This window comes from Scleropages formosus, chromosome 6 (assembly GCF_900964775.1).
Source record: "Scleropages formosus chromosome 6, fSclFor1.1, whole genome shotgun sequence".
Taxonomy (NCBI): Eukaryota; Metazoa; Chordata; class Actinopteri; order Osteoglossiformes; family Osteoglossidae; genus Scleropages; species Scleropages formosus.
Genome location: NC_041811.1, coordinates 29,353,563 through 29,370,873, shown reverse-complemented (window position 1 = coordinate 29,370,873; position 17,311 = coordinate 29,353,563). Strand labels below are relative to the sequence as shown.

Sequence of the window (17,311 nt, the reverse complement as noted above, 5' to 3'; positions counted from 1 at the left end):
CATGTGAAGACCCTGATTTATAACACAGACGTGTGAAGAGGTTGGACCAGGAATTATTAACAACGGAGTCTCAGAAAGCAATTTTGGAAAAACTAAAAAATAAATCCTACCCAAATGGAATGTTTGATTTTCTAAAGATTTCAGAACAGAATCTGCAGACCGCAGTGAAGATGACAAAAAAATTAAGTGTGTTTTCAGAAGCATATTAATGCGTCTGATGTTCTGATGCCCGTAACCCGTAAAGGGGCTGCGGCTTAACCTGTGAGGGGGGATTTACGGTGCCAGAGAGTTGCCTAGTCTTAGTTTTGACCAAAATTGGTAACATCCCCCTTAGATGAGGAGCAGGCTTTAAAGTTCTCAAATGTCAACAGCTTACCTGCTACAACTATCTCTCAGTAACTGTAGCCATAGTGATCAGCACTTGCAGAGAAGGAGTTTTTTGAAAAGGCGAGATGATCTATATACTGAGAGGCATTTACTTACTCTTTTGCTCTGTCTATAAATGTCAGTATAATTTCGGGCAATGGTATGAAATTAATTGAGAAAGCTCACTATACTGATTTTCCAGCCTGGTGTTTAAACACTCTGGGGCACGGGGGCACGGTGGTGCTGCAGGTTTGGCCACGTCCTGCTCCCTGGCAGGTCTGGGGTTCAAGTGCTGCTTGGGGTGCCTTGCGAACAGTGGTGTCCCATCCTGGGTGTGTCCTCTCCCCCTCCAGCCCTGTGCTGTCGGGTTAGGCGCTGGTTCACCGCGACCCCACTGGGGACAAGCGGTTTCAGACAGTAGGCAAGTTTAAACCACTTTCCACACTACATTTTCAGTAGGAAATTTTCCTCTGACACAGTACAGTAAGCTTAGATGGGAAACATGGTAAGGAACCACTCTGAGAAGAATGTGTGTTCCTTCATAATATTCATCAAACCACTGAAGTCCTCTGGCTGTTCATAGAACCTGTCTTCTGTTTCCAAGACTCTGGGCTGTCACTGTGCACTGCGGGTACGAAGACATGAGCTCTCTATTTTATGAATAAACGAGACTAGCCACTCAGATGACCTAGCTGGTGTCACGTCCACACCCACAACTCAGTCGATAGCACCTGACTCCGGTCCAGCACCTGACTAACTCCCTACCCTTTAAAAGACGCTCCGCAGCTCCCATACCTTTGCGAAATCTCGTCAAGGACAACCGCCCTTCCTCATGACACTTTGTTCACAAGCATTGCTAACTCTCAGTTCACGTCCTCCGGTTTTTGACTCTTCGCTTCGTTTCCTGACCACATCCACGGATCCTCGTTCCTGTCCTGTTCGCCGCTCGACCGACCCTTCGCTAAGTCCCCCAACCTCGCTCTTGGATCTTCGCCCTGACCCTGACCGCCAGTCGACCGACCCTTTCTCTGCCCCCGACACCGAGAACTTGCCTCATCCCTCGACTCCGGACGAATGATGCTGCACTTGGGTCCAGCCGTCCCGGCTCCCTGTGTTTCGCGTGACAGCTGGTATGTGGACATATGGGCATTTGGATAAGTGCAGAGAGACAGTCATACCAAAAAGACATTTAGAGAACCAGACCTGCAACGTTTCTGTCATACATTGGTTGAAAATCAACAGATTTATCTAAAGATAGATGTTTTTCTTTTTCACTCAGGTTTCATAAATCCCAATCCCCCTGCTTGTGTAGAAAGGTGGTAGGGTGCCAGTGGGGTGAGAATAAGGCCAATGAGGGCTTTGGAGAAGTAAGGGGTTAGATACAGCAGTCTTAGCCACCCTGACCTTTGTGTAGAGCTTGTCAACTTTGGTCACATTCCACGCATGCTTCAGGAAGCAGCACTTTGAGGGCAGCCACGCGCAAATATAGGTCAGCATGTGAGGTTTATGAAGTGGGGTGGGGATATTGAAGTGGAATTAAGGAAAATGGATGGCCCTACAGGGAGAGACTAAGGGGTTCTGGGAGATGGAAGAACCTCTGTAGCCTTACCTCCCAGTGCAATGAAAAGAGAAGCCCACTGATGCTGGAGATGTCTGGCTGAAGCAAAAGTAAGAGAAAGAGTCATGAGAGGAAGGTACAGCTGAGGTTGAGGTTTAACCCACTCTATATTGAGCAGCACCACGTGTCAAAAACCTCCCCGTGTCCATTGGCCTTAATGCTGGCTGCACCAGGACTGGCTTTGAGTCCTTGCAGTCTGTGCCTCTCCCAGAGATTACTCAGCCTAGTTTTCAATCCCTACTTTGTTCTGCAATGAATAGCAGCTTTAGTTCGAAATGTTGTTTGGTTGAACCCAAACTGTGGTGAAACAACAAGTATAACCTCCATTTGATCGCCAGGTGTGTGATGGTACAAGCTCATGTGAAGCACAGCATTCCCCGGGAGTTCATCATTGGAATGTGCTGAAACCCCAGCGAGCCCTGCGTAGATATTCAGATATTTCATCATTCTACTGTATATATCACAAGGTCATAGGTGAGAAGTCTTCCATCGTTGTTAAAAATATGATGAGGATACTGAGGGCAGTGAGTTGTAGAGCTGATATTATTATGGAAGCTGGGTTAAAACATTCTAGAATGGTGCCTCGGTTGTCTCTTTGGAATTATCCATGAAATGCTGGTAGGGCAGCTGTCCTAAGGCATTCAATGGAATCCTTCCTTGCACCTCTGCATCTATGCCATGTCTAAATCGGCCACTTCTATGTCTCTCCTGACCATGAATATGACTGCAGGACCGATGCTCCATAGAGAGCAATGATAATAAGAATTACATCAACCTGCATACCAGCTATTCACTCATATCACATAACTGGAAGGGGAATATACAGAGATGTAAACACATACGTGTGCACTCCCATATGAAAGCAAAACCCAAATCTAATAACAACCATCAGACCATCTGAAAGGAGTGGCAAGAACATTCTGTCAGCAGCACATACAGATGAGGGAAAAGGGAACACAACAGCAATACAGCTCCATAAAGGTCTGGCCCTTTACCTTCGGGCAACGTTAATTTCCTTGTTTTGCACAAAGACAGTTTTGATTCGCATGACATAGAGGCGGCATTCCATTCACAATCAGGCTGTATCAGAATTTATGGCCATGGAGGCATGTGGGACCTGACTGTGGACACACACCACCGATGGTGTGTTTTTGCTCAGTGTGGGGTAGATAATGTGCCAGCTGTCACACAAAGACACACTGGCATGTATTTGTTATTCATTAACAGGCAAAAGGCGAGCACTTAGACACACAGCTATCAATGGTGGGGCTCATTTGCATGGAAAGGGCCTGTCGCACATTCCCAGCTGTCTCATTAGCCCCGGGTCTTCTGGCACAGCAGGTTGGTCACTGAGGGCAGCGTCCATGAACACCGTGTGCTCTCAGATAGTCGTGAGCCAGCCCAGGCTGGACCCCACAAGCTGTGCACAGATGGATGTGCCAACATCACGCAGACGTGTACCGCTCAGCTAGGCTCTTACCCAGAGCACACAGCAGCAAGAGGAAATAGACCTCAAATACACAAGCAGGCTCTCAACGACTTTGCACATCAGCAGTGGATGGATATAAACCAACATCTGTATTGTGGCAACATCTGCCTAATGCACCCCAACTCAGGAGTTCAGCAGAGATGTTTCAGGTGCAAGACGCAAGAGGATCCAAGGAGCGTACTGGGTTCGAATAGACGGTAAAGGGAAGGGTAGACAGACAAGGAAGCAGCCCACAAAAGCAAACCGCCCCATCCCTGTAGTTTATTGGCTTTTCCTTTACAGACGCTTAAGCAGAGCACCAGGATGCCTGCTGGTTAAAAAAACAAAAGAGCTATCTTATACAGTACGTGTTCAGGAGGTATGAAGCACTTCGTTTGAAGGGCTTCGGTAAATATTTGCCCCTTACGAATGAGCAAAGTGTAACACAGTGGAAGTTCTGCTGAATAAGAATGTTTGCTTACTAAAAGAGCACTGCTACACCCACTGTGCCATTGCTTTAAGTTCAAGATCGATGCAACAAACCGTTTCCTTTTTCTGAGTTAGAACATAAAGGCTGCGATGTGTCCTAACAGAAGTGTTGCCTATTTCATCGAAGACGTCTTCCGGACAGGTATATACTTATGTGGCGTTCCACACGGACGGGAAGTGCCTTCAACCGGTGTTCCGTTCGGAGAGTTATTGCTAATTTATATAAAGATTGAGATGAGTAAATTGAGATGAGGACCTGCAGACCATGCCGGAGGTGGGGGGGTGGACCATATTCTCCTGGAGATCAATGAGGACCACTATGATCGGTGACAACGAATGCCGTTTCACTTTCCTTTCTTTTTTATACAGGGAATTGTTGAGCTGTATCCCGTGTTGTACTCTTCCATCACTTAAAAACCCCATGTTGTAATTTTTTTTTCTTACAGGACTATCTGGACTGACTCAGCATCAGTGTCTGTTCTAGTTTAGGTAATCAGATTAAGAGCGGAAAAAGGAGTGTCTGTTTTGTGTCTTGGATACTTTCAAATATACAGACCTTATAGTGTCGCTAATATTGTTTGCGCTTCTTGCATTACGCCCATGACAGTTTCAGCAGCAGCGAACCAAGGGGTAAATATAGATGCAGCGTCACCAGATATGAAATAAACACATTCTCCAAAAAAGGACGACATGTATAGTCCCATATGCAGTCCCACAATAAATACTCGAAAACAGTGCAAATTTGAAAGGCCAAAGAAAACCAGAATAACCATAACAGTGAGAAAAAAGCAAAAACATGCTTAAGGGACACTTCACAATACAAAATACAAATCCTTCTCCATCCTTCTGTGGCTACACGTAACATGAAAATAGAAGGATGTTATGTTGGTTTGCGGGTTATAATTTCTTCTGAATCATGAGAAGAAAGTATGGGGCACACATTCAGCAGTATTTATAAAGCCTTCCTTTAGAATATGAAGGGTTACACAAAACCATATATACTAGGTCCTCGTGTTGGAGTAACACATTTTGAAAGGTGGACATTTTTTCTCTTTTGCTTTTTTTATTTTAATTGTATTTTGTTGCATATTTTCAAGATATTTTCAAGAGTTGCGAATATCATCGGGGTCTCTCTCCCCTCCATCACAGACATTTACCTCGCACGCTGCATCCGCAAAGTCACCAGCATTGCGGATGACCCCACACACCCCTCACACAAACTCTTCACCCTCCTTCCGACTGGCAAAAGGTACCGAAGCCTTCGGACCTCACGGCCAGACTGCATAACGGTTTCTTCCCCCAACCCATCAGACTCCTCAATAGCCGGGCTGGACTGACACCAACCCACACATACAGTACATAGATGCACGCACACACACCCATACTCAACTAAACACCATTACACTCCTTTGCCAATTTCTTGCACGCTTTTTTCTTAAATTGCTGCTAAAACCTAACTAGTATGTTTACATTTACAGCATTTATTGTGTATATTTATTAGTATGTCTGTCAGAACTGCTTGTCCCATTCGGGGTTGCGGGGAGCTGGAGCCTAACCCGGCAACACAGGGCGTAAGGCTGGAGGGGGAGGGGACACACCCAGGATGGGACGCCAGTCCATCGCAAGGCACCTCAAGCAGGACTCAAACCCCAGACCCACCACAGAGCAGGACCCGGTCAACCCACTGTGTCACCGCACCCCCCTTTATTAGTATGCATATATGTAATTAAATATGTATTTATTGTTTATATGTATATTGCTTATTGTGTAGGTAGCTCTGAGTTGTTTCTGTGTAGCACCATGGTCCTGGAGGAACATTGTTTCATTTCACTGTGAACTGTACCAGCTGCATATGGTTGAACTGACAATAAAGCCACTTTGACACTTTGACTTTGAAGATGAGCAGCTGACGAAAACTGAATGCATTTACATTTACATTACATGCATTCATCGGGTGACGCTTTTCTCCAGAGCAAAATAAAATGTGAAGCCGCTTAAAACGATATACCCATTTATCCAAGTGGGTAATTTTTACTGGAGCAATTTAGGGTAAATACTGTACTAAGGGGTACTACAGCAGAGGATGGGATTCTAAGGTGGAACCACAGTGCCAACCGGAGACAGCTCTAACCACTACACCACCTGCTGGCCCACATCTTACAGAGAACATAACTTGTGAATAAATGTAGGAACATGTGTATGCTAGCTTTCACTACTTATGAACAAATCGAGTTACAAACAAACCTCTGGTCTTTTGTGTTTGAGATAAGGACCCAGTGTACAGTGTGGATATGCCTGTTTGTGTTACCCAAAGGCTTGCGATCATCATGACCATGCACTCTCACCTGACCGCTGTCCTGGACTAAACTCGATATGGACAAACAAACTCCAAGACATTCCAGGATAATCCCTTTCTCTTAGCTTCACTTGCTGTTCTTGCAACTGCACCACTCTCATTTTCCCACAATGCAATGTTTGTCTTTTTTTAGAACTATAGTGGAAATGAAATCCTAGAGAAACAGTTCGGAAGCCACCGTTTCCTGTTCAAGCAGAATCTTAATTAATCTGGAAATGATATAAAGGTTAATATATTGTGGATATTGACTTCTGTTAACATGAATATCCTCACAATTGTGTGCTCAGCAACAAGAGCCGAGTATTTCTTTGTAAAAAATCAGTGGGGGAAGAACACACATTTTCCTTCATTATATCCAATGCAGACTGTGGAAATTGTGCCTCTGCAACTTCAAAATAGAAAGCGCTTCCTTTCTCAAATGTTCATATCTATTACTAACATCTAATGGAAAACACGGTGAAGAAAACAAAAAGAAAGGTCAGTAAGATCAGTTACATTTACTGTTTTTTGGCCCACACAAACACAAAATTTCAAATCATTTCTAAAACATACACTTCAGCCAAAATAAATGAATTTCATATATTTTGCCTGAAAACGGTAGGAATCCTAGCTCTTCTGTTGCGGATCTGAGATTTTTCATTTTCGTTTTCTTCTTCTGTTTCTTCCTCTCAAAGTGCACATGATGCTGAACGCATTGATTCTGCACTTGAGCGTTTAGAGGCTAAACAGCTGCTCGCCAGGCAGGTTTCTGACACTGCAGAGACTGAGCCAGCTAAGCTACTGTAGTTGAGCCAGGTAGCTCAGGTGGCTCAGGCATCAGGGATGCTGGCCAAAGGAAAACTTTTCCACTCACCAGAAAAAATGAGGTGAACATTTGTGTCTGATGTTCAGCAAACACTCTTTCCTACTTTCATCATAACACGGAAAACCATAGTCCATTACATGTTGCCTTGGAGAAAAGTCTAACCATACATGCAACACCATGGTGTTATAGTGGCTTCAGAGAAAAATCAACAGTACATCAGAGGCAGCTAATGTGCTTTAAGGACACACACTTTCATGTAATGGATCTGAGTGAGAAACAGAAGACTTGTGGTTGGACTTCTATTGGGGATTATAAGAGAAAACGTTCAGCCCATAAACCCATCAGCAAACAGTCCTTCGACTTTAGTTGTGATTTCGACCCATTCTCTCAACCTTTGTTGTAAATCTATCAATATATTTAGAGAAAGCTTGAGCGAACTACAGTGAAACCCCATTAAAACATAATCGTTAGGGTCCATAAAATGCCATCGCGGAAAAAGCCGGGGTCACGCTCGATCGGGGTTCAAGAAAATTAGCGTTCAAACTGACCAAATGTTGACCGAACATCCTAAATCACCCCTTTTTCGCCCTATTCGACCCATTTTTCGCACGTTTACTTTCTGGCAACCAACATCAAAGTTCGATAAGTGTGATTTGAGACAATGAATTGAGGGCAGGTGCCGAGACAGACAGCAGTAAGACTAAGAGGCATTTCAGCATTTCTAACCCACTCGCACCCTAAGTTTGTAAACTTTGCCAACTTTCAAGGTTTTACTATATTCATTTTTTACATTTTTTTGTTGACCAAGTCTAACCATCTTAAATCAAGTACAGAAAAAAACAGAAATGGAGTGAAGGTGTGTGGACCTTACCTGAGAGCGATGGAGGTCCCATTGAAGGAGGCTGTGTAGGGCCGTGTGGGGCCAAAGCTGCCCTGGCGTACGTAGCGTTCGTCCCCGCAGCACAAGATGACTAAGAAAGCACGGCGGAAGGCACGGTTTAGAAAGGCATACAGAAAGGGGTTGAGGCCCGAGTTGATGTAGCCCAGCCAAAGCCAGGCTGTCCACACCTGCCAGGGCACACTGTAACGTATGAATGGGTCCACCACATTGGTGAGGAAGAAGGGTGCCCAACAGAGACAGAAGCAGCCCATGATAATGGCCAGTGTCTTGGCTGCCTTGGCCTCCACTTTGATGCGACTGGAGCCCTGGTGGTCGGGCCCAGCCTGGTGCTCGGGGGCGGAGCCTGCTCGGTGCAGTGTGCCTATCTGCCGGGCATGCTCCATGGCGGTCACGTAGATGCGACGGTACGCAAGCACCATTAGGGCTAGAGGGACATAGAAGGCCACAGCAGAACAGACCAGGGCGTATGGGCCATTCACCAGGAAGATGCAGAACGTCTCATTAGTGGCACTGCTCCGCCTCCGTTCCTCGATCTGCGTGGGGACAGAGCAGAGGTGGGAGCGCACACACATGCACATCACACTGGCACAAAGACCTAGAGGCATCAGGTCTAGCTAGTAAGTGTCAGACAGGGTTTAAGGCTTCATGACGATACTTACAATGTCCTCGATGCCAATGGTGTTCCAGCTTTGCATTATGGGAAGAAAGGAGATGAAGGAGGGGATGACCCAGCAGCCACCCAGCATTAGAGCCACTCTTATGGGCGTCATCTTATTCCTGTACACTAATGGCTGACAGCAAATTGCATAGTACCTGTCATTATAAGACAAACACGGTGACTCAATCAATCTGAAAACTACAGTATATATTTTACACAGGTGGCTTCTTACAAATCACAGCAGCACAACATCGTCAACAGGATATTAAGAAAAAAAAAAACAGAAAATGTACAGCCAGCTTCAGAAAAATGTACAATAACTTATGGAAAGAGTGGTCAAGCTAAACTCTCAAAAAATAATGGCCAAAAAACTATTCAAGCAGCAAAACTGATACGGGGCGACTGAGACAGGAGAGGACCGTCGTCCATCTGAAGGGGTGAAATGGACAAGGTACTGAGAAGGAGGCATAGCAGTTTTTTGCATCCTTTTCTTCTGAGATTAAAAATTTCCATCATTAAGAGAAAAAACTTACATCTTCTGCTTGAAACCACACATCTGTGGGAACAGTCATGTTAAAGCTCTCTCATGCAGAAAAGTTAAATATAGGAACAAGCTCCTCAAGTAATAAAGGAGAGACGGGTATATGGAGCCAGGTATACAGTCACATGGACCACTCATCACGGAGCTGCACGGCTCGTTCGTCACGGGCCAAGCAAAAACTAAGGAAGTTAGAGTTGTACTGCTATTTAACAGACACTTGTATCCAAAACAGATTCTATTATCACTATTTTTACAAGTGGCTATTTTTATTTTAAAAAATCATTTAGCTTGACAATTTTCTCCAAGGCAATATGTAATGGAAAGCTCATTATTATTACTTATTACTAATTAATTATTATTTATCCATTTAGCACTTGCACCCCAAGACTGAGGAACAGCATCTACCCAAAGCCATGCAGTTACTCAACAGCCAGCGCACTGACAGCTGCACGGAAAGACTTGACCGGATGTGTGCTTCTCGATATATTGTCTTACTGCTGTCTGTCTGTTGTATTTACTGTCTGTGTATTTATGGCCTAGTTTGTACTTTGAAATTTTACAGTCTGCGGGAAACACACAAGCAAGAATTTCATTGTGAGATGAACTCTGTACTACGTACACATGACAAAAGATTTGATTTATATCAGATTTTTCACTGGAGTAATTTAGGGTAAATACCTTGCTCAAGGGTACCACGGCAAGAGGTGGGATTTGAAACAGGGTCTTTAAGTACAATGAGGCAGCACTAACCATTACACTACCTGCTGCCTTTAAGCACGGTACTCCAGGGTACAACGGCAAAGCCTCATCTGAGTCCTTCATCAGCAGCCTTTCCGTCATTAGTTCCGCTGCTCTATTACTGCTCTCACACACACTGGCTCAAGCTGCTTGTCCCAAGCAGGGACATGGCAAGCCAGAGCCAAAGCCAACAACACAGGGCATAACGCTGGAGGGGGAGGGGACACACCCAGGACAGGATGCCAGTCCGTCACAAGGCACCCCAAGTAGGACTCGAACCCCAGACCCGCCAGGGAGCAGGACGCAGCCAAGCCTGCTGCACCTCTATTACTACTTTGCAACTCCAAACTCACCCTTTCATTTTAGGATGGACATTTGGCTCTCTCTCTTGCTCCTGCTCTCACTTTCCAGAAGCATGGCACAGCATGCTCTGTGAATGCTTTGTGCCAGCCCTGCCGTAAACAGTGAACTCGTACATGGAGAGGTGGGGATGTTTCCAAAAGTGCAAAACACGAGAAGGGTCAAATGACATAGCTCCCTGGAACAAGCAGCGGCACCGATCAACACTAGCAGGCATGTTTTTTTACATCCGAGTTTGGTTCTTTGTATGCGCTCGTCTAGCCAAGGGCGAAAATTCAGAGAGGCCAGAGGTGAATGATGGGGTGAATTATGGACCAGAGGCTCCCCCACTCCATATGATGAATGAGTCCTCGGGGGGTAATGTCCATAGGCACTAACACGGCAGTAGTGCAGTGAGGCAACCCAGAATAACAGCCTCGTGGTGTTATTCTAGCGACAGCACCATTGCTGGATGATGTGCAATCACAGCAAGGCGAGCGTCCAGAAGTGGCATTATGTAACAAACAACTGTTTGCCAGCCTTGAAATACCATATATTTAATGAGTCCAGCAAAAACAAACACATTAGCATTTTATTATATCAGTCTCAGAACCTCAACAAAAAAAAGATAAACAGAGACAGCTTTTGAAAGGCACTAAAGCTTGGTTCTAATCACTAAGTAAAACATGCTTAATGCCCCAAGGCATTCCGTAAACCCCTGTTTCCCAGCTAAATATAGCTGCAGGTTGTTAGTACTGTCATGTGTACTTAAACCTGCTTTATAGGCATTTAGACTCATTCATTTCACAGCAAATACAGAATATTTGTGAAAAGCTATGACTATAATAAGCTTCCCTTGTGCTTGGCTCCAAGAGTCAATCTTGGCTCTTCAGAAGATCAAATTTAAAAAGTACCCAAGAAATTCAACTGAGAAGATAAACCTAAACTCAAAAGCCATTTTTGGGAAGACTGTTAAAAATCTCCTCAAAAGGGAAACAGTTCTTTCCGATTCACAAGGAAGGAAGGAAGGAGACCAGGAGACATGCCCTGTCTGTATTTCTCTAGGATCCATGAACAGAACACATTATTTATAACAGCCAAAAATACATTATGACATCTGAAATACACTACTCTGATAACTGAGTCCTACTGTGTTCATAATTCTGTATTCCTTTCTCTTTCTATATTTATGTAGTGGTGGATGTTCTTGGCTACTGGTGTTTTTCCTACTGGGTGGTTGCCATAGCGATCCAGAGGGAACACAAAAGTATCTCTATCAGTAAAGTTAGTCTAACTCTAACATTAGTGCATCCTTCAGTCTTCGAAATGAAGCAATTTGGTATTTAGCTACAAAGCACTGCACAATACTGAGTTGTTCGAAAAATGGTAAAAGCGGTTAACGGTATCAATTACAGTTTATCACAAAACCAGTTAATTATGCCTCACAAAAATTGCCCAACTATTATTTCTACTGCAGGGCTATGAAAAACACTCAATATTATCAGCATTGCAAATATGAGTGTTAGTCGCGGTGGACTGAGCACACACGTGAGAGACAAGGTGCGTGTGAGAAAGAGGGGCAAAGTGTGTAGGTGAGTGCGCAGCATGTGAGGGAATGTAATTGCAAAAGAGCCTTTGCCTCTGTGTGGTGTTCTCACCTGTCCAGGGCAATGCAGCACAGGTGCAGGATGGAGGCTGTGGTCAACAAGACATCCAGCGAGGTACGAACCAGGCAGGAGGTCTCTCCATACCTCCAGCTACCTGTGGTCAGCTCAATAGCCGCAAAAGGCATTACTACCAGTGCCACCAGGAGGTCAGCGAATGCCAGAGACACTATGAAGTAGTTGGTCTTCTTCTTCCTAGTGAAAGACAGCGAGTCATTTTCATGTGGCAACAGGGTAAGGCAATGGGTCTCCTGATGAAGGAGATACTGTAGCATCACAGCTAGTTGAGCATTTCACACAGGACATGTTCTACATGAAGAGCACTATGTAGTAAAACTCCACATCTTTTGCACTAGCAGCGAAACTTCTTTTCACTTTTGGGTGTAAAAAACGTTATTCCACCTTTTCGGCCTGTCCTACTTATCCGCCACGGACAAAATGAGAAACCGTATCACGGCTGAGAGAAAGACGAAAAGCAGGAACTCAACCACCTATCCCAAGTGACCATCCTCCTTGACCACCTGAGCACTGCTCTTGCCCTGGTAATCTGGCAGAGAGGCTGTGGATTTGGGGAAACAGCTCATTCTCTCCGTTAAGGAGGCCTGCAATAGAGTTCCTGGTGCAGCCAGAAAGGGCTTTTAGCTGGTCATAAATATTTATTCATTGGGAAGCTTTTTGTGGCCTGATCCATTAAGTAGTGGGATGTAAGTGAGGCAGGGAACATGGGTGACCACAGCTATAAAGATGGAAATAACATCACCCCTCTTCTCAGCACTCTATTTCATGATCATCATACAGTATAACTCTTTTGCTATATTTTTCTATATATTTTCTATACTTTTCTATATTTAGAACCAGAGTAGATATTGATATAACTTGTTTTACCCTTCTGCCCAATTATATGGTACTGAAGCCATGTCCAAAGGAAATGAAACTGCTGTGCCAGTAAAGATATTGCGGAAATATCCCATAATCTAGGACAGGGATCCTGTTAGGCCTTTCAGAATTGATGACTGATGAAGTTGAATGAAACCTTCTTGGACATTTCTGGAGAAAATTTTTCGAGCAGATAAAAAATATTTTGCACAAAGTGCCAAAATATTTTTATATATATAAGGGGGTGCGGTGGCGCAGTAGGTTGGACCACGGTCCTGCTTTCCGGTGGGTCTGGGGTTCGAGTCCCGCTTGGGGTGCCTTGCGACGGACTGGCGTCCCGTCCTGGGTGTGTCCCCTCCCCCTCCGGCCTTACGCCCTGTGTTACCGGGTAGGCTCCGGTTCCCCGTGACCCCGTATGGGACAAGCGGTTCTGAAAATGTGTGTGTGTGTGTGTGTGTGTATATATATCAATGAAACAAGGTATATACAGTATAACTATTTCATGGGTCTTTAAAATGATATCAGTGGCTAAACTAAAAGACATCAACAAAATTTTTTTTTTCTGAGACATGTAACAAAATAAGAGATGGATAACCAATTGTATTCTGAGTGAGTCATCCATAGATTTACTTCCAGAGTCTTCCAGAGTAAAAATTAATAAATTAAATTTTATGAGAAATTTTGCATTTTATCAGAATGACCATTTTAAAAATTCTTTTCGGTAAACTTCTTCGTTAAGTAGGAGCAAGTAAATGTTCTCTCTCATTCCCCTCTCCATGGTGGCGCTGACATTGCTAACCCATAATTTATTGCTGCTGTGAGAGGTTCTTCATCTGAGACAAAGGACTTTACTAAGAGGCAAACATTCCTTTTGGACTTGATCAGCAAAGCTGAAAGTGCAGATTCATAACCAAGCTCACACATAGCATGCGGAGACATTACTGAGGCACGTATGCAGGTGTGGGGTTGAGAACCGTACAAATCACCATGGCAACAGGAAACTAATAGGGTCCAAGCTCATGTTAATACAGGTTGAGAAAAATACAGGTTAAAAAAAGTACGTGTTCATCAGTAGAGTACTGAAATACCCTACTACAGTAATTGTCCCCAGTGACCTGGAGGTTAACCAGGCCTAACAGGAAGTACACATGTGACAGTAGAAATGCCTCCACTAAAGCATTATCTACATATAAGCACTTAATTTCTCTGCCAGCACATTTTTTGTTGCATGTATTGAATGTCCTTTGAGTCAAATATTCCAACAGACATCAGCATGATTGACTGACGAACCTCCTCTTTATTTAAATAAACAAGTAAGAATTGAGCGAGCACAAATTAGAGTGTAGGGTTTCGTCCTATCATGACAGTAATCTCAGTGCTGGAAGAGCTATGAGCATTACAGAAGGTGTTCTGCACACAATAGGAAATGACCTTACCTCAACTGTCTGTCCTTGCAAAGTGCTACCATAACCAGCAGGTTGCCGAGGACCGTCAGGATGATGATTGTGGTCAGGAAGACTGCAAGAACAACCTTCTCCACAGGATCAAGTGCGTGTTCAGCGCTCACCTCTCCATTGAATGGCCTGTAAACATGTGTAACACGAGCAATTAATGAAATCAGTTAATAAAATTGTTACATCGCAAACAAAACTTTTGCTATAAAATCTGCTTGTAAGGTGAACTCTTGGAAAACGAACCCCTAATTACCATTAATTTAATACGCTGCAATAAATAATGCATTGCTGAGGCGGAAAGTTTCACCATTTTTAAGCAAACATGCAAAATTTCTGCCCTATCGTTTAAAGACAGAGGAAATCTAATTCAAATGAAGCCCATCAGAACTACTCTGGACACCTTTAAATCCAGGCTTAAGACCCACATGTTTGATACTGCTTATATATAACACTACTGTTGTTGTAGGGTATGGTGGCACAGTAAGTAGCGCTGGTGCCTCACAGGTACTGGTGCAGCCTGTGTAGAAATTGTATGTTCTCTCAGTATTCAGGTAGATTTTCCCTAAATGCTCCTGTTTTCCTCCCACAGTTCAGAGATATGTTTCAGGAGAACTGGTTATTATTATTATTATTATTATTATTAATAATAATAATAATAATGAAAACATGCATTCCATTCACAGCTTCATACTTCTCTGTTGGGTCCAACTGAGTGGCCATCGCTGGTCACCTGCATGGGGGTTTTCAGCAGGGTTCCTCCACACGGGACGCCACGGTCCCACTGTGGAAACAGAGACTGTGCTGGTCATGATGAATACTGCAGTTGTGGGAAAACGTGTATTGCAAAGCTAATAAAACTGCTTTAAGGTACTTTGGACCACTGTATTGAAGACATTGGCGGTATCATGAACATGTCCTGAGATTTTTGTCAAATGTGGGATGGCACTTAAGCCACAGAACACACACACACATTTTCTGAACCGCTTGTCCCCTACGGGGTCGCGGGGAACCGGAGCCTAACCTGGCAACTCAGGGCGTAAGGCCGGAGGGGGAGGGGACATACCTAGGACAGGACGCCAGTCCATCGCAGGGTACCCCAAGCAGGACTCGAACCCCAGACCTACTGGAGAGCAGGACCCAGTCCAACCCACTGCGCCACTGCGCCACCGCGCCCCCTTCAGCCACAGAACATTAAAGCTGAATTTACTTTGTGATTTGGAACCTCACTGAGTAAATGACATTTAACACTGTTCTTGAACCAATTGTACTGAAAATCTATGCATATAAGAGGATACAGCCTTATTTCAGAAGGTACTGTGTTGTCCACTGCCAATTTTGTCTCAAGCATATCCAGTGAAACACAGGTAGCTTAACACTGTAAGTATTTTATAGTTGATTTTTCTAAGTTGCACCCGAAGAATCCAAAATGTTCAATGCTGCATTTTTCCAGCCCAGTGATGACAAACATCCAGCACTATGGTTATTGTTGCAACAGTCTCACAGCCTCACACAACACAGGCTGTGAAGTTTCTTTAAGTCCACACTTGCCATAATAATAAAGCGCTGCCTTCACAGTCACTGTGGTGTAATATTTATGCAACGGGATGCACGTCTACACACTGTCAAAGAGGCTGAGACATAGTAAACATTGCTTGTGTTAACCTTCACATTTTTTGCTCATGGACTGTATAGTAAATCCTACATTCGTCTGAAGCTTGGTGCCATGACAAATTCCCTCTGGACTATACTGTAGACACTGACCGGTCTGACATTTGACACCACGATGAGCCTTGAAACAGGAAAGTCATATCAATTATGGATTGTAACCTTGAGTATGCAAGGCATACTGAGAAATATGTTGCCTGAAGGCTTGGGTTCCTAGTTGGGTCACCATCAATAAATTAATTGAAAAGTTTTATAGGTAAGATTAACTGAATAGGTAATTGAACTAATTGACTAACTGAATAGGTAAGACTAATTGAAAAGTTACAAGTAAGAAAAGTATAGGCAAGATGTGATGTGGCACAGCAGTAGCGCTGCTGTCACACAGTGCCGGGGTGGTGCAAGAGGAAGTGGTTTCGATCCTTGCTCAGCCTTTGTGGAGTTTGCATGTTCTCCCCACGTCCGTGTGGGTTTCCTCTCGTAACTTAAAGACATGCTGTTCAGGTTCCCCCATAGTGTGTGAGTGACAGAGAGAGTGTGTGTGTGTGTTCCACTGATGTATGGATGAGTGACCCAGTGTAAGTAGTGTATCTAGCAGTGTAAGTCACCGCGGTGAATAAGGTGTGTGTGCTCATAACACTACATAGAGTTCATTGGAAGTCATTTTGGAGAAAAGTGTCTGCTAAACAAATAAATGTAAATGTAAGACAAAAACCAGTCCAAATAATACATACACACACACATTTTCAGAACCGCTTGTCCCATACGGGGTCACGGGGAACCAGAGCCTACCCGGCAACACAGGGCGTAAGGCCGGAGGGGGAAGGGGACACACCCAGGACGGTACGCCAGTCCATCACAAGGCACCCCAAGCGGGACTCGAACCCCAGACCCACTAGAGAGCAGGACTGCGGTCCAACCCACTGCGCCACCGCACCCCCTCCAAATAATACAAACTCCCGTAAAAGCTAAGAATAGTAGTACAAGTACCCTGCCATGACATGCATGAAGTCCTTTCCAAGGGTGTTGGCAGTGTTGGCATATCGTCCCCATGTTCGCATTCCAAAGACGTGTATGGAAGAAGACAATGGTAAACCGCTTTCATACTCTCCCTTATCTTGAAAACCACAAGAGTGGTCACTATGAGTTGAATTCAGCTGAACTGAATTGACCTTCATGTGTTTGTAAGGTATGTAATGAAAACTCTAAAAGCTGAATGTTATACACAAGACAGTGCAGAGTACTGACCCTTTCTAAAGATGGTGCATGAGGTATGAGAGAGGGTAACCCCTATGGGCACTGCAGTCCTGCTGGAAGGTTTCAACACACATTTTGGCAGCAACGGAGAAACCTGAAGGAATATCACTGGGAAGAAT

At 44.3% G+C, this 17,311-nt stretch overlaps 1 protein-coding gene across 1 annotated transcript in view; it reads right to left on the bottom strand.

Annotated features, from left to right (window-relative positions):
- LOC108933975 (5-hydroxytryptamine receptor 4) overlaps positions 1–15,021 on the bottom strand; it is a 28,585-nt gene extending 13,564 nt beyond the window's left edge. The window contains exons 1-5 of the mRNA XM_018751434.2: positions 14,965–15,021; positions 14,256–14,402; positions 11,938–12,138; positions 8,663–8,816; positions 7,974–8,536 (exon numbers count right to left, since the gene is read on the bottom strand). Coding sequence (XP_018606950.1) covers positions 7,974–8,536; positions 8,663–8,816; positions 11,938–12,138; positions 14,256–14,402; positions 14,965–14,993 — 1,094 coding nt within the window. The 5' untranslated portion in view covers positions 14,994–15,021. The remainder of the gene's footprint in view (positions 1–7,973; positions 8,537–8,662; positions 8,817–11,937; positions 12,139–14,255; positions 14,403–14,964) is intronic.
- Positions 15,022–17,311: the final 2,290 nt, after the last annotated feature.